This window comes from Lipotes vexillifer, unplaced genomic scaffold (genome assembly GCF_000442215.2).
Source record: "Lipotes vexillifer unplaced genomic scaffold, Lipotes_vexillifer_v1.1 scaffold174, whole genome shotgun sequence".
NCBI classification, from domain to species: domain Eukaryota; kingdom Metazoa; phylum Chordata; class Mammalia; order Artiodactyla; family Lipotidae; genus Lipotes; species Lipotes vexillifer.
Genome location: NW_006785255.1, coordinates 827,976 through 851,240, shown reverse-complemented (window position 1 = coordinate 851,240; position 23,265 = coordinate 827,976). Strand labels below are relative to the sequence as shown.

The 23,265-nt window shown below is 35.8% G+C and overlaps 1 protein-coding gene across 1 annotated transcript in view; it reads right to left on the bottom strand.

Moving 5' to 3' along the window:
- The window catches only part of LRRC69 (leucine rich repeat containing 69), a 95,493-nt gene that overhangs the window by 10,873 nt on the left and 61,355 nt on the right, over positions 1-23,265 (bottom strand). Inside the window, 2 exon segments of the mRNA XM_007457339.1 lie at positions 8,424-8,603; positions 14,570-14,671. Of these exon segments, the coding sequence (XP_007457401.1) occupies positions 8,424-8,603; positions 14,570-14,671 (282 nt within the window).

Here is a 23,265-nt window from a genome sequence, read left to right as displayed (position 1 = left end):
ACCTAAATTTTTATCCAATTGTTAGCCATTTTTAAATATCCTTACATTTATTTAGCATAATTTATAAATTCATATTATACACTTATTCTAATTGTAATTCCATTGTCATGGAATTACATGACACATTTTTTTCACTACATATACTTACTGTTACTTAACTTTTTCACTTATTTTAAAGGTTAGAATCAGTGATTGTTTCACAGCAATTTTCCTTTACAAAATTTTCTTCTCACCAATTTTCCAACACTTCCATGTACTCTGCCTGTCAACTTATCTAAGAATATAACTCTATATTTTGAGCTATTTTCTCTTTGTACACTGAAGATATTATGCTATCTTTTTTCTGGAATCTGCTTTCTGTTCATTGTCAGGTCTTTGTAGGTGATCTATTTTCTTAAAATTTTACCTTTTGCTCTAAATAGCTTCCCTTTGGTAGTGTACATTTTTACTAAAATGTGTCTAGGTATGGATTTATTCTACTTGGCACTCAGTGTGCTTTTTCAATGTGAGGGATCAAGTCTTTCTTCAATATTTTAATATTTTATTCCATTAATAAGAATTTACACCCAGGTCTCTGTTTCTTTCTTTTTTTAATTGAAGTGTAGTTGATTTACAATGTTGTGTTAGTTTCAGGTATACAACAAAGTGATTCAGTTATACAAACATAAATGTCCATATTTTCATATTCTTTTCCTTTATAGGTTATTACAAAATACTGAGTAAAGGTCCCTGTGCTATATAGTAGGTCCTTGTTGGTTATCTATTTTATATAGAGTAGTGTGCATATGTTAATCCTGAACTCCTGATTTATCCCTCCCCTCACCGCCTATCCCCTTAGGAAACGATGTTTGTTTTCTGTGTCTGTGGGTCTGTTTCTGTTTTGTATATAAGTTCATTTGTATAATTGTTTTTTAGATCCCACATATAAGCAATATAACATGATATTTGTCTTCCTCTGGCTTAATTCACTTAGTATGATAATCTCTAGGTCCATCCATGTTGCTGCAAATGGCATTAGTTCATTCTTTATTATGACTGAGTAATATTCCATTGTATGAACATACCACATCTTCTTTATCCATTCATCTGTCGATGGATATTTAGGTTGCTTCCATGTCTTGGCTATTGTTAATAGTGCTGCAATCAACGCAAAAATACTCAACAAAATACTAGCAAACCAAGTCCAACAATACATTAAAATGATCCTACACCATGATCAAGTGGGATTTATCCCCAGGATGCAAGGATTTTTCAACATCTACAAATCAATCAGTGTGATATATCACATTAACAAATTAAAGAATAAAAAACATTTGATCATCTCAATAGATGCCGAAAAACTTTTGATAGAATTCAACATCTATTTATGATAAGAAGAAAAAAATACTCTCAAGAAAGTGAGCATAGAGAGAACATAATAAAGTCCATATATGACAAACCCACAGCTAACATCATACTCAATGGTGAAAAGCTGAAAGCGTGTCATCTAAGATCAAGAACAAGACAAGGATGTCCACTCTCACCACTTTTATTCGACATAGTTTTGGAAGGTCTAGCCATGGCAATCAGAGAAGAAAAAGAAATGAAAGGAATTCAAATTGGCAAAGAAAAAGTAAAACCATCACTATTTGCAGATGACATGGTACTATACGCAGAAAATCCTAAAGATGCTACCAGAAAACTACTAGAACTCATTAATGATTCAGTAAAGTTGCAGGATACAAACTTAATACACAGAAATCTCCTGCATTCCTATACACTAACAACGAAAGATCAGAAATAAAATTCAAGGAAAAAATCCCATTTACCATCACATCAAATAGAATAAAATACCTAGGAATAAACCTACCTAAGGAAGCAAAAGATCTGAACTCCAGAAACTATAACACGCTGATGAAAGAAACTGAAGATGACACAAACAGATGGAAAGATATACCATGCTCTTGGACAGGAAGAATCAATATTGTCAAAATGACCATTGTATCCAAGGCAATGTACAGATTCAATGCAATCCCCATCAAATCACCAATGGCATTTTTTCTGGAACTAGAACAAAAAATTTTTTAAATTTGTATGGAAACAGAAAAGACCCTGAATAGCCAAAGCAATCTTGAGAAAGAAAAATGGAACTGGAGGATTTAGGTTTCCTGACTTCAGACTATACTACAAAGCTACAGTAATCAAAACAGTATGGTACTTGCACAAAAACAGAAATATAGATCAATGGAACAGGACAGAAAGCCCAGAGATAAACCCACACTCCTATGGTCAATTAATCTATGACAAAGGATGTAAGAATAGACAATGGAGAAAAGACATCCTCTTCAATAAGTGGTGCTAGGAAAACTGGACAGCTACATGTAAAAGAATGAAAGTAGAACATTCCCTAATACCACACACAAAAATAAACTCAAGGGCTTCCCTGGTGGCGCAGTGGTTGAGAGTCCGCCTGCCAATGCAGGGGACATGGGTTCATGCTCTGGTCCAGGAAGATCCCACATGCCGTGAAGCGGCTTGGCCCGTGAGCCATGGCCACTGAGCCTGCACATCTGGAGCCTGTGCTCCACAACGGGAGAGGCCACAACAGTGAGAGGCCCGCATACCGCAAAAAAAAAAAAAAAAAAAAAAAAACTAAAAATGTATTAAAGACCTAAATGTAAGACCAAATGATATAAAACTCCTAGATGAAAACACAGGAAAAACACTCTTTGACATAAATCACAGGAATATCTTTTTGGATACTTCTTCTAGAGTAACTGAAATAAAAACAAAAAATAAACAAATGGGATCTAATTAAACTTAAAAGCTTTTGCACAACAAAGGAAACCATAAACAAAATGAAAAGACAACCTACAGAATCTTTTGGGTTTTTTTAACCATTATGTTTTTAACTCATGCTATATTCTTATGCCACTGTGTTGCAGTTTTTATAATGCACTCAGACATATTTAATTGATTAAAATATATTCTTACTTTCCTTTTAATTTTTAAAATGAAATAATGTAGATACCAAATCTCTTTATTCTCCTATTCTTTCTTCCATCCTTATTGTTTCTTCAGTGATGCCTAATGTTAAGCTGTGCACACACTTGTGTGTGTGTTTGTGTGAGTGTGTATGGGTGAAATCCTGAAGGAAAATTCTTCCATTTATCTGGCCTGAATACCAGTCAGTCTATGTTCCACTCCACAAGTCAAGAGAAGAAAAGCCTCATATCTCTTTCACATGATAGTCTTTTAAACATAAGAAGGCAGCTGTTTGAATAATTGTATTGCTATCACCATCAATCAATGAATTTATTTACACTTTCTCTTATGGTTCAAAATAAAAACGTGCATGCAATCTACAGTGCAGCAAAAAGTGACCTGAAAGTGGTATCAGGAGGTGTAAACTAAAGTTTTAATTCTGTTATTTCATAGATATGAAATTTGTGAAGAAACTATTTAACTAACTTAGTTGCCTCACCTGCAAATGGAGACAATTAAAACTAAGTCAGAAAGTTAATAAAGAGGACCAGGACTCACATTACTCAAATGTCACCTTCTCAGGGAAGTTTCCCTTAAGCCTTCTGCTATAGGCTGAAGGTTTGTGTCCCCCACAAAATTCCTATATTGAAATTGTCATGACTAATGTATTAGGAGGTGGGGCCTTTGGATCCAGCAGAAAAAAAAGTAAAAATAATCTTATTTCTTGCACATCTGTCTTTGATAGCTTTAAAATTTGTGGGCACTCTACCTGGTTTTGCCCCTCCCCCACTGATTGCATTTTCTTATTCTCCTTTACTGACTCCTGCTTCTGCCCACCCTTTAAATACTGTTGTCTTCAAGGGTTCTGTCCTTCTGGCCTTCTCACTTCACTGTGTAAATTTCCTCAGGCAATCTCCATTCCCATGGCTTCAAGTGTCACACTTACATAAACAATCTTTTAATCCACATCACCAGCTCCAACCATTCTTTGTCAAAAAACGAACAAAGCCTCATCTTGCTACTCCACTGCTTCAACAACTATAAGTAGCTGAATTGTATCCTCCCCAAAATTCATATGTTGTAGTCCTAACCCCCAGTACTTCGGAAATGTGACTGTGCTTGGAGATAGTCTTTAAAATGGCAATTAAGTTAAGATTATGTCATTAGGGTGGGCCCTAATTCAATATGACTGCTGTACTTACAAGAAGAGGAAATTTGGACACACATTTGTAGAGAAGGAAGATAATATGAAGACAGAGGGAGAAGACAGCCATCAACAAGCCAAGGAGAGAGACCACAGAAGAAACCAAGCCTTCTGGCATATTTGTCTTGAACTTCTAGCTTTCAGAATTGTAAGAAAATAAATTTCTATTGTTTAAGCTACTCATCTTTGGTACTTTGTTATGAGAGCTGTAACAAACTAATATAGTAGTTTTTGAAATTAAGTTCAAACTTTACATACAAGAGCCATCCTGATTTCATACCTCTCTCTAAATTCATCTCCCATACTTCACACTCAGTGAGTTCCCTGTACTCACTGTACACTTTATTTGCACAATATTACCTTTGAACAGGCAGTTCCTGCACCTAAAATGCCTGTCAACTGGTTCTTTATCTGTTCTGATGCCTCCCTATCATTCAAAGCACATTTATAAGCAATGCCTATTAAAATACTTTTAATGTGTATTAGGTATTCTCCAAGTACCAAGCACAATCACTGTGCTAGGACTCAGGGATACACCAGAGAATGTTCCCATTTAATTGAGATTCTTTCTTCTCATGCACCCTGTGCACACCTCTATCACATACCTATCACAAGAATATAATCATTCTTTCTTGTCTAAAGGTATTGATTTTTAAGAATACCCTTATTAAGTAGCTACTATGTACTACCTTTATTAAGCACGTGCTGTACTAAACACTGTCTACCTCATGTCTCACTCATAACAGCTCTGTGAGAAAGGTAATATTTTTATACCAATTTTAGAGATGAAAACTTAGCTTCAAAGAGGAAATTAAGATGACACAGTTGGTAAATGGTAGGGCTGGTCATCAAGCCCAATTTGTCAGATTTCAATTACCTTACTATATCACTTCTCCTAGGAATATAAAAGTTCCTGGAGGGCCAGAGCTATTATAACATTGCAATTACTCTACTTGAAATGAGACTAGCAGCTCATCAGATGATTTTGACTGGGAATCTATCAGAGCAAGAACATCTTTCCCAAGAAAGGTATTCATTGGGAAAAAATGAACATGGCAAGTTGTTGAAGGTGTTCATGTCATAGCCAGTGAAAAGTAGAGTGTTTTGGAAACTTTTGCCAAATAATATGACATGTGTTATACTCATTAGTGTAATAATCTACTCCAGAATATATTGGAATATAACAATCTATTCCAGAAGGTGATGTGAATAATTCACAGATAGGTTACATAAGCAATCAAGATTACAGATGTATTCCCATCTTGAAAACCAACATACATTTCAATTTTCATTTTTCCACTGATGGTCTCTCTTTTCTCTTGGTGTTTAATGTCCAGCTGATTTAACTTTTAAATTTCTCCTCAACCATTATTTCACCTTGACATTATCCCTCACTGGCAACAGCTCTGCCAGATTTTTCTCTACAATACATTTGATGTAACATATTAATAACCTAATAGAACACAGGAGCTGGTATTAAAATCCAGTTTTGGGGCTTTCCTCGTAGTGCAGTGGATAAGAATCTGCCTGCCAATGAAGGGGACATGGGTTTCATCCCTGGTCTGGGAAGATCCAACATGTCACGGAGCAATTAAGCCCATGAGCCACAACTACTGAGCCTGCAAGTCACAACTACTGAAGCCTCCATGCCTAGAGCCCACGCTCTGCAACAAGAGAAGCCACTACAATGAGAAGCCTGTGCACTGCAATGAAGATTAGCCCCCACTCGCCACAACAAGTAAAAGCCCATGTGCAGCGATGAAGACCCAACACAGCCAAAAATAAATAAATAAAAGAAAAAGTCAAAAAAAAAATTTTTAAATCCAGTTCTTGTGATTCATCAGTCATTCTTAGAAATAAAATATGTACCAAGCACTCTGCTAAGCTCTCTCTATATAATGGGTGCCCATTCTAACCACTCCTATTCAACATACTACTTGAAATCCTAACCAGAACAGTCAGGCTAAAAAATAAAATAAAAGGCATCCAAACAGAAAAGAAAGAAGTAAAACTATCTTTGTTTGCAGATGATATAATCTTATATATACAAAGTCCTAAAGACTCCTGCAAAAAACTGTTAGAACTAATCAACAAATTCAGTGAGGTTGCAGGATACAAAATCAATATACAGAAAGTAGTTGCATTTCCATACAGTAACAACAAAATATATGAAAAATAAATAAAGAAAACAATCCCATTCACAATAGCATCAAAAACAATAAAGTTCTTGGAATAAATTTCAGGAGTGAAAAAAATCTGTACGTGGAAAACTACAAGACTTTGGAGAAAGAAATTGAAAACAACACAAACAAATGGAAAGATATCCCATGTTCATGGATCAGAAGAATTAATATTGTCAAAATGTCCAGATTATCAAAAGCTGTTTATAGATTCAATGCAATCTGTATGAGAATTTCAATGACATTTTTCAAAATTTCCAATGATATATTCAAAAATAGAAAATATAATCCTAAAATTTATATGGAGCCACAAAAGACCGCAAATAGCCAAAGCAATCCTGAGAAAGAAGAACAAAGCTGGACATATTATACTTCCTGACTTCAAACTATACTACAAATCTACAGTAATCAAAACAGTACAGTACTGGCATAAAAATAGACACATAGACCCATGGAACAAAATTGAGAGTCCGGAAATAAACCCCTGCATATAAAGGTCAACTAATATTTGACAAGGGAGCTAAGAATATACAATGAAGAAAGGATACTCTCTTCAATAAATGGGTTGAGAAAATTGGATAACTACATGCAGAAGAATGAAATCAGAGCCCTATCTTACACCATTCACAAAAAAGAATTTGAAATGAATTATAGGCTCAAATTTAAGGACTGAAACCATAAAAGTCCTAGATGAAAACATAGGGGAAAAAACTCCTTGACATTGGTCTCAGCAGTGATTTCCTGGATATGACAGCAAAAGTATGAGCAAAAGAAGCAAACATAAATAAGCAGGATTAAGCCAAGCTACAAAGTTTATGCACAGCAAAAGAAACTCAACTCAAAATTAAAAGGTAACCAATAGAATGGGAGAAAGTATTTGCAAGTTATATAATTAACAAGGGGTTAATATCAAAATATAATAAGAACTCACACAACTCAATAGCAACAAATCTAACAACCCAATTTAAAAATAGGCAGAGAAACTGCATAGACATTTCTCCAAAGAAGACATACAAATGGACAACAGGCATGTGAAAAGGTATGCAATATCACTAATCATCAGGGAAACGCAAATCCAAACCATGGTGAGGTATCACTTCACACCAGTTAGAATGGCTATCATCAAAAAGACAGGAGATAACAAATGTTAACGAGGACGGAGAAAAGGGAACCCTAGTGCACTGTTGGTGGAAATGCAAATTTGTACAGCTACTATGGAAAACAGTATGCAGGTCCCACAAAAAATTAAAAATGGAACTACCATATGATCCAGCAATCCCACTTCTTATTATATATCCAAAGAAACTGAAATCGGGACTTAGTAGACATATCTTCACTCTCATGTTCACTGCAGTATTACTCACAATAGCCAAGATATAGAAACAACCTAAGTGTCTGTTAACAGTTGAATGGATAAAGAATATGTGGTATATATATATAATACAATTGAATATTATTCAGCCAAGGAACATAAGGAAATCCTGCCATTTATGACAGTTTGGATGGACATTGAGGGAATTATACTAAGTGAAATAAATCAGACAGAGAAAGATAAACACTGCACAATAACACATATGTGGAATCTAAAAAAGACAAACTTAGAGAAATAGTAAAGTGGTAGTTACCAGCGGTTGGGGACTGGGGGAAATGGAGATACTGGTCAAACTGTACAAACTTCCAGTTATAAGATAACAAGTTAGAGGATCTAATGTATAGCATAGGGATTATGGCTAATAACACTGTATCACATATTTGAACATTGCTAAGAAAGTAGATCTTAAATGTCCTCATCACAAAAAAGAAATGATATCTATGTGACAGGATGGAGATAGTAGCTGATTCTATGGTGGTAATCATTTTGCATTTATAAGTGTATCAAATCAACATATTGTACACCTTAAACTTACACAATATTATCTGTCAATTATATCTCAATAAAGCTGGGAAAAAAACCCATTATATCATCATAGAGGTCAATTCTTAGATACAAATGAAGTTAGTACTGGTCGACTTAGATAAGGACAAAGAATAAGATGAGGTCTTATGCTCATATTCACACAAAAAACACCATTTACCTTTGATGGAGGAAAAAACTCAACACATTCCAGCCATGTGGTTAAAAAGGACTTTCCACATATTGCACATTTTCTTCCCTGAGAGATTATGTTCCTGACCTGTGGGTACCATTCTATGGCTTGCATTAGGAAAGGATTCTTTTCTGCTAGCTGATTCATTATAAATCTTGATGTTATTTCCTAGATTAAAAAAGAATATGGTTCCTCAGATTATTCTCAAAATAACTGGTTTATGTTACATTGATTTCCATTTCACTAATTTATATTTTTGGCTTATTCCTCACAGTTTCTGTTAAATTAGTTTTCTATAGTATATATAATGAATTATATTGTCAATGACTGGCATTGTAAGTTTAGTGTTCAACATTATATGAAAAGGAAGTTACTTCCATTGTAATATCTCTATGTCTCTGACATACAGGAATTCAAGTTACAATAAATTTACATTATTAGATAGAGTTTAGGTTCAAATTTTGTACCTCTCATTACAATAGGCAAGGACAGTACAAATATTCAGACTGGACCCAAAAACTGAGTCTGTCATATTTACTAAGCTCTAAACCCTTACTACTTAAACTGTAGATCATGGATCAGTAGAATCTGCATCACCTAGAAGCTTATTAGAAATTCAAACTTCGTTGCACTTTCAGACCTACTGAACCAGAACCTGCAGTTTAACAAGGTTCCCCGGGTTTTCTGTATGTATGTTAAAGTTTGAGAAGCAGTGGACTAAGTTATCTACTGTATTGAGTACCTGAATTGAGACAGACTGGTAAAGAGTACTGATTTCTATTACCCAAATCTCTGAATTTGGTATGTATTAAACCTATCCACATAAATATTTCCAGATATTTCACTTTAGATAATAATAATATTATAATATTAAATAATAAAAAGGTGGTGAGGATGGTCATGATGACCATCAACATTATCAGCTTAAAGTAAATATATATATATATATATATATATATATATATATATAATACATAACTATATCTTCACTGACCAAGCAAACAAAATAAACATTTGATTTACTCCATTAAATGCCCCTCATTGTTTGTGCCAATAGCATGAAGTACAAAAACACTGCATGAATTTTAATAGTGTATAAGACTTTTCTCCTGGCCAAAGTGAAAGATTTCCCAGTGGTATTAAGGTAGTCCACATCAGGTTCTGATAGGAATCTTTGGAAATACATACATACATACATGCATACATACATATTGGGTTGGCCAAACCGCTCATTTGTTTTTTCTGTAAGATGGGTCTAGTAGTGCTTAGTTGTCTTTAACTTCATTCAAAACAGTTTTGTTAGATTGTATTGTGACAGCTGTCATATTAGAGTGCATTTAAAATAAAACTTACCAAAATTGGTGACTTTTTGTGTAGCCATTTTAATACTGAAGATGGAAGATAAAAAGCAATATTTTCGGCATATAATGCTTTATTATTTCAAGAAAGGTAAAATGCAACTGAGATGCAAAGAAAGATTTGTGCAGTGTATGATGAAGGTGCTGTGATTGACCGAACATGTCAAAAGTGTTTTGCAAAGTTTCGTGCTGGAGATTTCTCGCTGGATGATGTTCCACGGTCAGGTAGACCAACTGAAGTTGATAGCGATCAAATCGAGACATTAATTGAGAACAATCAATGTTAAACCACGTGGGAGATAGCCGACATACTCAAAATATCCAAATCAAGCGTTGAAAATCATTTGCACCAGCTTGGTGATGTTAATTGTTTTGATGTTTGGGTTCCACATAAGCTAAGTGAAAAAACCTTCTTGACCATATTTCCGCATGTGATTCTCTATTTAAACGTAGCAAAAACATTCAATTTTTAAAACAAATTGTGACAGGTGATGAAAAATAGATACTGTACAATAATGTGGAATGGAAGAGATCATGGGGCAAGTGAAATGGACCACCACCAACCACACCAAAAGCCAGTCTTCATCCAAAGAAGGTGACGTTTTGTATATGGTGGGATTGGAAGGGAGCTTCAAGAAAACCAAAGTATTAATACCAACAAGTACTTCTCCCAATTAGACCAACTGAAAGCAGGACTCAATGAAAAGGTCTGGAATTAGTCAACAGAAAACACATAATCTTCCATCAGGATAACGCAAGACCGCATGTTTCTTGGACGACGAGGAAAAAAACTGTTACAGATTGGCTGGGAATTTCTGATTCATCTGCTATATTCACCAGACATTGCATCTTCAGATTTCCATTTATTTCAGTCTTTACAAAATAGTCTTAACGGAAAAAATTTTAATTCCCTGGAAGACTGTAAAAGGCACCTGGAACAGTTCTTTGCTCAAAAAGATAAAAAGTTTTGGGAAGATGGAATTATGAAGTTGCCTAAAAAATGGCAGAAAGTAGTGGAACAAAACGGTGAATACACTGTTCATAAAGTTCTTGGTGAAAATGGAAAATGTGTCTTTTATTTTTATTTGAAAACCAAAGGAACTTTTTGGCCAACACAATACATACAGACATCTTTCACTCATCTATCCCAATTAAAATCTTTTAAATAATAACAAAATCCTATAAATTCCTGTATCCCTGTCACTTATTTCTCTATCCATTCCACTTAACAAACATCTGGGAAAGGTGCCATTATACAAAAACATCCCTGAGCATTGGTTCCTAACTGCCTGATCCTTCAACAGCATAACCTCCTACACACTTCAGCTTATTCTCGAGGATGGTTACATAATGAGGTCATCCTTTCTGAAAGAATTACCCTTTCACACTAATATTACAGGACTTCTAAATTAGATTTTTATTATCATTCCTCTCTAACTACTTACACAAAGCATAGATTGTGATTCTGAATGAAACACTGGTTTTAGAGGTAAGTTTTATCTACCAGAATTCAACAGCTAGTCTCACTATAAAGCCGCAGGAAACTAATAGACAAGAATTCACACCCCACAATAGCAGGTGGTAAAATTTGCTGAAGTACATGGGACGAATAAATAGGTCACAATTCATACAGTTCACTTTTTCCATTTATGATTTCTGGAACCAAACATGTTTGTCGCACTCATATGTCTCTTGACAACTCTTACATTACCCATTATTTATATCCTTCTCCTACTTGCTGCCAATGTGTTGCTGTGGAAGAATAACATCTATCATTGAAGTTATCAAGTTATTACTTGAAAATACAAGTGTATATAAAATAAGATACTTTTGGCATGACCAATAGTAATTTCAGGAAAACTCGTAAAGATACATGCAATGTAGTTTTTGAGGATACACAACTTAATGATGGCCTAATCTCGGTGTTATTTAAAAGTCAAGAAATCTTCTATGACAAATAAATTGTTCCTTTTAAATAGTTTATATGTTATTATGTTAGAATATTTGTTAGATAACTATATGTAGGTCAGAGATTATTTCTATGTTTAAACCATCATAGATTAAAATTAGTTTCAGGTGTTTCTTTTATTTTTCCTTACATATGATGATTTCATTTGAATTATAAAATTATCCATATACAAATTATATTTATATAAACATAAAAAAATATAAAATGTAAAAACAAATGTGAATCCTTAGAAGGAATATTGAACTTTGGAACTATTGTATGATCAATTGTTACTGTATGATAGGCACTAAGATGTAACATGAAGAGCAAAGATACTGAGTCAGAGTCAAATAGATAAATAGGTGCAAATTCTGGCTCTGTGACCTATTAGTGTGACCCTATTTGGACAAGTTCTTAACTTCTCTGATCTTGGACACCTCACCTGTAAAATAGGGATTTTTTTTCCCAATACTATCACATAGAGTTCAGAGAATTAAATTACATAACACAGGTAAAACTCAGTCTGGAATCTGCTGATGCAGTATATTCTAGCTAATATTTTGTTATAATGTAGTTATCAATATTAAATTTTAGTTCACAAATCTCTGAGGTGAGGAAAAGTCTTTAAAAAACCTTAACCAATGCAGAGCCTGAAACAATCCCTATAGATTTTTGACAGCCCAAGTAATTTAATCAGTAATGTTATCCAAATATCCAGTAGAAATCGCTTTTACTTTAAATACAAATATAAAATGTATAATAAATTTATCACCTTTCTAAGAAAAATTCTTAGAGATACTTGCAAAAATACCCAAGTCATTTATATACTGTAAGTAAAAATCATTACTTCTACTAAATAAACAAAACAAAAACCCAAAACTGTTGTGTTCCTGGGTCCTTAGTTTTGAAATGAGAAGGAAGAAATATTGCTCTCTCACCCTGTTCCTGAGTCCCAGGCACAAGGTAACATTCTTGCTCTCAAGTGCTCCCTGTAAGACACCTGCCACATTGGGTTAACCACTCATCTAGTCCCCTCCACAAACCAGAACCTCTTCCAACCAGAGACTAGCCCTGTTTCCCTTTCCCTCAGTTTCTGGCAGCCCCTTTCTGAGGCAATACTGCAGAATGGAGTCTGGAGCAAAACTGCTTAGAATGGCATCAGCATTCCAAAACTTACTAGCTCTGTGAACTTGGACAAGTTATTTAACCTCTCCAAGTCTCAGTTTATCTATAAAAGGGGACAATAACAGTACCTACCTTTCAAGAGTTAATGGAGGACTAAATTAGTTCATTCCTGTTACGTGCTTAGAACAATGCCTTGCCCATGGTAAGCATTATAAGTGTTAGCTGTCTGTTATTGATATTATTTTACTACTACTATTCTGAAATACTTGATTCAAGGAGATAATTAGGTTATAAGGAATTAAACAAATTAAATACTTCAGTTTTTAAAATTATTTACAATTAAACGTCAAGTAAGTTTTTTTTTTACTTGAGAGTGGGAAATAATACTGTTTGTGGAAATATAGATTCATTCTCTGGAAAAGAATTTGAAAAGAGCTAATCAGACTTTAAAAGATGAAAGTTCTTTGGCCCAGCAATTTCACTCACAGGAATAAAATAGACATAAGAAGAGGACAGTCATCATAGCCTTGTTTATAAAGGTCCAAAAGTTATAAAATTATTAATAATCTAAACAGCCAACAGTAGGAAAGTAGTTTAAAATATTCTGGTGTAATCATATACCAGAATATTATTATGTATTCATCAAAAAAGATGTCATAGACATATTTCTTATTGATTGGAAAGATATTTACAATATTTTGAGTAAAAAAAGCAAGTCTCTAAATAGTATGTGGAGTTTGAAATCATCTTTGATAACAGAAACTTCTGGATTTATGGAAAGTTCTAGCAGAATAAATGTCAGAGAGAACAGTGATTGTAACTCTGCATATTGGATTTCTGAGTATTTTTTTAATCGATTTCTATTGCCTTTTTTCTAATTTCTCTAAATAAGTTTGTATTACTTTTATAATAAATTTTTAAATAAGTATGGCATTATAACTAATATTTTCTTCCTCACTCATCTGTATTTTCTACTTTTCTGTATTAAACATATATTACTTGTGCAATAAGGGGGAAATGTTATTTTTTAAAACTAAATTGTCAAACAAGGTTGGTTGTTTCCTGTAACCAGGAAACTTGAATCCTATGCAATTCTTGAAAGTTTTAAGACAATTCTGCATGTTCAGCTACAGACCTAAAAGGACCTGAGGAGTCCAAATTCACAATGGAGACTCATACTCAAATGTGGAAAGATCTGAAATCTTTAACTCATCTATCACCAAAATACACACAAAGAGAGTCTCGTAATGTATTTCCCTATTCCATCCTTTAATATCATCAACTTGTTGATTAAAGGGAACACATTTTCTGGATCATATTCATTTATCCACTAGGAGTGGGGACAAGTGAAAAGGGGATGGAAGAGACAAAACACCCCAGTAAGAACTAATCAAATATATCCTTAGATAATACTGAAAAAATACTTGGAGGTTAAAGTGCAAACATTCTTTTGTTTTCAACAAAATGTTTTCATCCAATAAAAAGTTTAAATGTCTCTGAATTTGGTCACTCTGGAAATCAGATAGGATTACACTGGATTCTGCAAACAAGTCAAAAAGATTATGACTAGGGTCCACAATGCCAATGGATTATGGTTGTATGGATCGTTCACTGGCTTGGCAAGAATGCTTTAGAAGAAAACTCTTTAAAACTTAAATCATGGCTTTAGTTTGAAGACCTGTGTGAATGCTATAAGGCTTCACCTGTAGACTCCAGATGTCCTTGTGTTTTACAGCATTAACCAGCTGCTTCAGGAACAGTGGGTTTCCCTCACAGTAGAACTCCTTCAGTTTCAGATCTTGAAACTTTCAAAACAAAATAAAACTTCACTACACAACAAAATAAACTTCATTTCTGAGCCTACATCTTCAATAAAATTATTTTATTTATGACATATCCCACATTAGTATTTTAACTGCAGGGCATACTCTAGTTATTAGAAGCATAAGAATCTTCATGTTGGCATGGATGGCAATGACCTTAGAGGTCACTGGTGATATCCCCCATAGTAGACAGCTGAGAAAAGTTGTTCAGGATCAGAGAATTGTTAGTAATAGAAGAGAGGTTAATTAATCAAATGCTGGGAACAGTTTGCAAATAATACGTTTGTTAGGAATGAAGTATGATGAAAAATAACATCCCAATATACACCAAAATCTAGGTCTCAAATACTGTCTTATGATCAATTCATTTATGATCAGTGAGGAAGGTAAGGGAAACAGAAGAACATCAAAAAATTATCATTATATTGAAGTACAGTTGATTTCTCTGTTGTGTACAATGAAAATAAAAAAGAAAAATATATAATTCACAAGGATATTGAATCTTCTATGAAGAAAACCTAAATTCAGCTGGATTCTACCCCTTGAGTAGAAAAAAAGTAATTCTCTTATATTCACATTATATCTTTTTGAATTATGGTTTTCTCAGGGTATATGCCCAGCAGTGGGATTGCTGAGAAAACCATAATTCAAAAAGACATACGTACCCCAATGTTCATTGCAGCACTATTTACAATAGCCAGGACATGGCAACAACTTAAATGTCCATAGACAGATGAATGGATAAAGAAGGTGTGGTACATATATAGAATGGAATATTACTGAGCCATAAAATGGAATGAAATTGGGTCATTTGTAGAGATGTGGATGGACCTAGAGACTGTCATACAGAGTCAAGTAAGTCAGAAAAAGAAAAAACAAATATTGTATATTAATGCATGTATGTGGAATCTAGAAAAATGGTACAGATGAACCCATCTTCTGGGTAGGAATAGAGATGCAGATGTAGAGAACGGACATGTAGATATGGGGGAGAGAAGGGGAGGGTGGGACGAATTGGTAGATTAGGATTGACATATATACACTACCATGTGTAAAATAGATAGCTAGTGGGAACCTACTGTATGGCACGGGGAGCTCAGCTCGGTGCTCTGTGATGACCTAGATGGGTGGGATTGGGCAGGGGGAGTGGGAGGGAGGGGATATATGTATACATATAGCTGATTCACTTAGTTATACAGAAGAAACTAACACAACATTGTAAAGCAACTATATGCCAAAAAAAAAAAAAGAACAGGATAAAAAAAAAAAACTGTGCCAACAGAAAAAAAATTACACCTTGACTCCCTTGAGTTCACATGACTTTGAGCTCATGTGGTTTTCAAAGTTAAACTCATTTAGGGAGTTACTTTTCTGAGACTTAGTTTCAGCTGTGAAATGGGGACAATAAGACCTATCTTCAGTGGTGTGCAGATAAAACAGTTCTCTGGAAAGAAAAAAAAAAAAAGCCCTGATTTGTGGCATGCTTTGATTCTATGATGTAAATACTCCTACCATAGCTGATCCCAGTCACTGAACAGAGTTGGGAAGAGATGTTGAAAATTGGTTCTTGTGAGCCAGGATGAGGTAGCGGCATTACACCACTGCACCTCACAGTTATGGAAGCATTAGAGAGATTTCCTTGATTTCAGCCCATGGTTTGAAACACAGCACTCAACAAATTAAAAATAATTGATTTAAAACATCTTTCCAGGGCATCATGTCATCAGGTCTAAATATCTCACGAAATTTCTACAACATAGACAAGGTTTAAAAATAAAATAGTTTAAGGCCACATTGGAATCACCTACAGACATTCTGACTTTCTTAATTCAGTTTCCTATGTTATCCACCAACAAGGAGCAACCTAGAGAGTTGAACCTAATGGTAGCCACAAGTCAGTGCTCGGTGCACTGAAATGAAAAGAGCACTTCTTCTGCTTAATGGAAACATCATTTTTTCCTTCTGACTCTAAAGAATAACATTTTATAATTTATACCTTAACTCACATGCCTTTTATAAAAAGCTGATACAAACTTGACTAACTTGGTATCTGCAAAAGCATTAACATATGTGAACCTCATTTCAAAGTTGACCACAGTTCAAAGGGCATACATTTTTCTTTATGGGTCATGTTTCTCTTCCTTCAAATCCTATCACTATTCTTCCATCAAACATGGTAGTGAGTTAACCAGCTTGCTAACTTACTACACATAATATATCAGAAAGAAATTATCTTAATGAAAAGAAATTAATAAAGAAATTCATTAGCATGTGTTTTGCAGCAGGTAAGTTTCAATAACCTGAAGTCACACAGTCTCTCAAAGTCCACTCTGAATATTCCCCAGAGCAACATTTTTTAATACCCTCTATATGCACTACTAGGTTTCCTGCCAGCCTAGCTTCTTAATAGAACAATAATCTTTGCTAGCGTCATCACTCCAGTAGCATAATCTCTTCTACTAATAAAACGTTGTTACAGGGCTTCCCTGGTGGCACAGTGGTTGAGAGTCCCCCTGCCGATGCAGGCGACACGGGTTCGTGCCCTGGTCTGGGAAGATCCCACATGCCGCGGAGCGGCTGGGCCCGTGAGCCATGGCAGCTGAGCCTGCGCATCCGGAGCCTGTGCTCCTCAATGGGAGAGGCCACAACAGTGAGAGGCCCGTGTACCGCAAAAAAAAAAAAAAAAAAAAAGTGTTGCTACAGCTTTTCAGAGTCTCTTTGCACAGGCTTACTCAAACTACCAATGTTATGGGTTTAATATCAACGGGAACAATTTTGTCCCTCCTGCCCTCTCAGGGGTCTACAGATATTTTTCATTGTTACAACTGGGGGAGGGGGCAGTATTACTGGCATCTATTTAGTTAGTACCAGGGATGCTACTAAACATCCTACAATGCACAGGATAGCTCCCACAGCAAAGAATTATCAGTCCCAAAAGAGTGTTGAAGTTGGGAAAACCCTGGTTTAGAGGTATAAGGTCATAAACATTCACTGACCATTTATCTGGAAAGGGGATTTGCAGCTGAAGAGAAATGAAGGTTCAAATGAGGGTTTTTATTTTTTTTAACATGAAGACTTGATCATGTAGAAGGTAAGTACCAACATAGAGAAATTAATTTAGAGGAGAAAGGAATAATTGAAAGAGTAACGATCAGGTGAAGAACACAGAAAGACTTTTGAAAATTAACATCTTTGAATTATCCTCTCCTCCGCGGCCAGAAGAAAAGATGCAGGCATGAATGAGTTTGAAGGTGTGGAATTGGATGTGAAGGAATCAGACATGATCCCTTCAATTTTGTCTTTGAAATAGAGAATAAGACCATCTGCTAACTGAGTTGTGAAGCAAGGTGTCGATATGGAAGGAGGCATGAAGAAGGTGGTGAAAGTATCGAGTAGGTTTTGGAAAATGAACCTGGCATGGGTCAAGCAAAAATATTATACAGGGGTGTTGAGGGAACACACATTTGTGGCACTCCCTGTCCATAGATTGTGTGCTCTCCTTTAACACCCAGCAGTCTAGATACAGTATTAAGAATCTGCAGAAATATATGTCAGAAAGCAAGGGCATGAGCTCATACATATTAAAAAGTAACTGAATTGGACTGGGTCCTTTATGGTTTAGACCAAATAGAAAAAGAAATAGTATGAAGTTTCGATGGACTATGAGTAAAAGAAGATGTAGAGGGACATGAAGTCTGTAATCTAAAAGGAAAGATATGGCTATAAAGCAATAAGAGAGCTGGAACATAGGAGGAACCAGGGGTCAAACTGCCATACTGGACATTAATTCTTCATATTTAGAGCAGCTGAAGATGATGTTGTGATCTAGACATGACTGTGATGGTGGTTTGCTGAACTGAAGACCTGAAAAGCTCATTAAAATCAAGGAATCAAGGAACTTTGAGCCTAAGTTGTTTGTACTGACCACCTTTACAAAACAACTTCTTGAGTAATGTTCTCAAATATTTGGCTGCCTACTGCACATCTCCAGATGGGAGTCCCACAATCACCATAAATTCTAACATTCAAAAGTCGAACACTAATTTCCCCCAGTTTTCCTTGCTCCTTTCCCCACATCAAATCTCCTGCCATGTCCTGTCAATTCTACCTTCTTAAAACTTCTAGAATTTATCCTTTCTTTCCATCCCCCTATCCACCCACCTCCTCGCCACCTCTGCACAATCTCTTCTCCTACTCCCTGACCCAGCCACTAATCCCTCTGGCTTGATTGAGGCCCTCATCTTACAGAAATTATTGCAATAGTACTTATATTGGTCTCAGTGCAAACTTTTGTTGCCAAAGTGGTCTTTTAAAATGAGAAGCTGGTCAAAATACAACCTTGCTTAAAACTTTTCAAGGCTCCCTTTAGTCCATAGGATAAATTCAAAAGCTCTAGTATATCATACTTGGTTCTCCTTGGCCTGTTTTTCCAACCATATATCCTAGTAAGCTCTACTTTCACCCTTATACACTAGCCATCCTGTAGTACTTAGGGGTCTCATAAGAGGTCTGTGTCTTAACTTACAATTATTACTCATGCTGTGCCCAGTCCAATCCTGGATCATCTCTTCACTACTAAAACATCACCCCTGTAAGCTTCTGCAACTTCTATCAAATGTTTCTGTATCTACTTAGGCCTAATTAATCATACCACCTGTAAATACTATGAGACAATCATTGTTGAAAAGTTTGTCTTCATCTATCAGGTTTGGTCTCTCTAAGAGCTATATCTTAAGTGACTATTTAATGCTAGCTCTAAATTCAGTACCTAGTACATAGCTGAGGCCCAATAAATAATCAACCGCACACAACTCTCCCTGGGCACTCAAGATTTGCAAAGACCTTCTTCTCCAGACTTGGTAAATTGTTATAAGTGTTCCTGCAAAGCCCCAGGCCTCAGGAACAATGTATAAGTTCAGCAAGCCCTTCTATTGCTTCAGGCCAGCCTGAAGTAATGAGGAAGATCAGAAGGGGGCTAATTCAGGAAGAAATTTGTTAATGTAAACAAGGAGAAGGGAGGCTGAGATTTCACATGAGCTCAAAAACAGAACAGATAAATAGGTGATAGCAAATAACCATGGACCCTTCAGACCATCTCAAAGCTCACAGGGTTTCACTTTAGCAAGAATTGGAATTTATAAATATGCTAACAGTTGACATGTGAGGAGGGTAAGGTTTCAAGTGTTGGGACTATGTCATCCAAAACTATATAATTAGCAATTCTAAAAAAAGGACATGAATAAGATCTGTGGCCAATGAGAAATTCAAGAAAATGTATGATAAACTTGATATCTAATCAGAACACATATGGAGTGATTCAGCTGATGATATCATTTGAACATAAGGAAGCCAAAAATTCTGTTGTGGGAACTCCTCTCTAACACACTGTGCATGAGTGGGAGGGAAAATAGGCAGAAAGTGACCTAAAATAAGAATCCTCCAGTATCTGCTGGATAGTTGACCCAAGAGAAGACCCCTGGAGGGAGTTGAAGAGAAGCTGCCAAGAGAAATCTGGAGGGAAGGAGATAACTGAACGCCCAGGATCTAAACATACACACACACACACACACAAACACACACACACTCCTTCCTCATTCTGGTGGCCAGGGAGAAGCAGCTGAAGGCCCTTAAGCTCATGCTTCTCCCTGCCTTCAGTATCCTGGGCCTTATAGCTGATGGGACAGTAGCTCCAGCATCCTCTTCAGCCTCTTGATTTAAACACTGTAAAAAGGAAAATTGATCTGGGAGGACTTATTTGTTATTGCCTCACAATCCCCATCCATACCTGCTTAAGACCCCACTTCTATCCTTGAACCACCTGAGAACCGGTAACTGAAGAGGTCTCTGCTTCCACTCTGCCCTGTATGTTCCACCTCCAACAGTGTGATCTTACAATGTAAATCAGATCACAGCACTACCTAGCTCAAAACCATCCAGCACTACCTTGCTCAAAACCATCTCATTTCTCATTCAAAATGAAATGCAAAGCCCTCAAGCTGGCCTACAGGACTCTGTTATGATTGGGCCCTGTACAATCTCTTTGACCTTATATCCTACCATTCTGCCTATCCCTCTTCCTTTCACCCTCCTCTTCCCCCTCCTCCCTCCTCCTCTCCCTCCCTCTCTCTCTCCCTCTCTCTTTATTTCTTTCTCCCCTCTGGCAACATTGGCTTTCTTTCCAAGCAGTTTTTTGCCTTGGGACATTTGCACTTCCTTCTTCTTGGAACACTTTGGTCTCAGATTTGTCCATACCATTAACACTCAGAATAAAATGAAATCATATGTTTAGCAGTTTGAGAGGGGAAACATTTAGGACCCAAGGATTTGATAACCAGACAAGTTTTCATTAATGTGCAGAGGCAATGGAAAGACATTCTCACATGCATGAGCTATGTACCTTAACCAAAGAAAATTACTCAAGGCACAGTAACTGAAAGAGAGTAACAAAAAGCAAGAATTTGGGTAATACATTCATTTTGCCTGTCAAAATGCAAAGAATAAAATTTTGAACACACACTGCCCCAATACAAACAAGATTGGGGCAATCTGTTTTTTGCAAAAACAAGAAAATTTGCAATGTCATTAAAAAGCGTGAAAATTGTTTTTACTCTTTGTTAATTCTACTGATAGGAATTCATCCAAAAAATATTTGAAATGGGAGCAAATATGTATACATGATATGTGTTTCTCAGAATTATTTAAAATTTTAAAAATCCTTTCCTATATTAGAAAAAATGTATGATAAGTTATATTACACATGTAATATTCAGGTATTCTGCCTTTTCACTCTCTATGTCTAGCAAAACCTAAGCCTGGGTCATCCATGCCATCAGCTTTCCCTGTCTCTGTACACAAGCAAATAAGTGCTGTTTGCAGTTACACCTTAGGGCAGGCAAGAATCACAATAAATTCATCTTCACCAACTTCCAATATGCCCTCAGTGATTGCTGGAAATTCTCCTCTAGTCAACAAAACTCCATGTTTTCTTTGTTGGCTCATCTTTCTTTGCCCAACCATGAAATAGTTCTCCCCTGAGCCTAGCACATTCTCTTTTCACTTTATTTTTTTTCCCTTGGCAATCTTAACCATTTCTATGACTCAATGAAATCTCTATGCCAATGACTCTGGTTCCACACTCTACAGCCAACTGTTTACTCAAAATCTTCGCTTGGATGTCTTAAATATATGTTACATTCACTGTGTCCAAGATTGAACTCATGATCTGCCCGCCTAGAGTTGGTCTTTTTCCAGTGTTTTCTATTCTATTTTAGACTATAGAAAGCTCACAAGCCCATCACTGTTTCTAAATTTACCTCGTAAATGTCTCTTGAATCTGTTCAGGTCTTTCTATTCCTAATCATATACTCTCTGTGGAATTTGAACCAAGAAACATGGAAATTTGCCATTTAGCTCTGGAAACTGGACCAGAACAACTATTATGTCAAGGAGCTGGAGAGTCCACAGTGGGCTATGTATAGACTGATGTTAAAGGGGAACAGAAACAAGGTATAATTAGAGCAAGCATTTGGAATATGGCCACATTATTCCAACAGTATAAGTGTGATGAACTAACAGTTCATGCTGCTAAGAATCCCAGAAGCTTGTTGACCTGAGAACCACACACTTGCTTCAGTATCTCTGAGCTCTGCCCAGCCTTACCATATTCCCTGCTTGAATCCCCATGAAATCCTCCTTACTCTTCCTTCTGAAACTTTAATTAAACTCCATTTAAATTGCAGCCAAAGAACCAAAAGAAAACATGCACGTGAATTTCAACATCATAGAATTCTCTTGCCCTACCATCAGCAGATAGACAATTCTAATATCTCTGAATTGCTCAAAGTAACCTTCTTATGTGCTTTTCTGTGAATCCTCCTTTGCAAAACACAAAAATCTACCTCTTCCTTCTCTAAATCTAGCTAAGACTTCCAAACTTTTGTCACTCACTCTTTAGAAGCAGTCTACTTTTCAGGTTTTGAAAGCAAAATATATAATGAGTACCTCTCCACTGGATAGGGGAGCCATATATCTAGAGACAATTTTTCACCCATATTTCTAAACCTCACAGACCTGGTTACAGAGAAAAAGCAGAAATTAGTAGTAAGCAAGCTATAAAAGGCAGTAACAAAGAAATCAAAGTTCCCAACCCCTGCCCTGGGATAGTCTACGATTTAAACTGAAAAATTCCACTTTAAAATTTATTCAGACCAGGCAACAATTCAGACCACTGAACTAGAAGAAAGATATTCAAAGAGTTTGTGAAAGCTGTTTATGGTCTGAAAACAAATTGTGAGATCTTTGATCTTCTATTTTTTTATTCTGACAGGAAATTAAAGTTTGAGCGACCAGATTCATGATGGGAACCGCAGAAAGAACATCAGTTTGTAGCTTCTCCCTTGGTTTCCAAATAAGCCCCAATGTTGTTTTAAATAAAGCCTCTCAAAGGCATAACACCTTTAATTCCTCCTGATATATCTTTGCTCTTCTTCATTCATATTAAATATCACTGTTTCAAGGGATTCTTGACTGTTTTTATTTACCTTCTCTTAAGTGACTGCTGTCACTTAAGAAACATT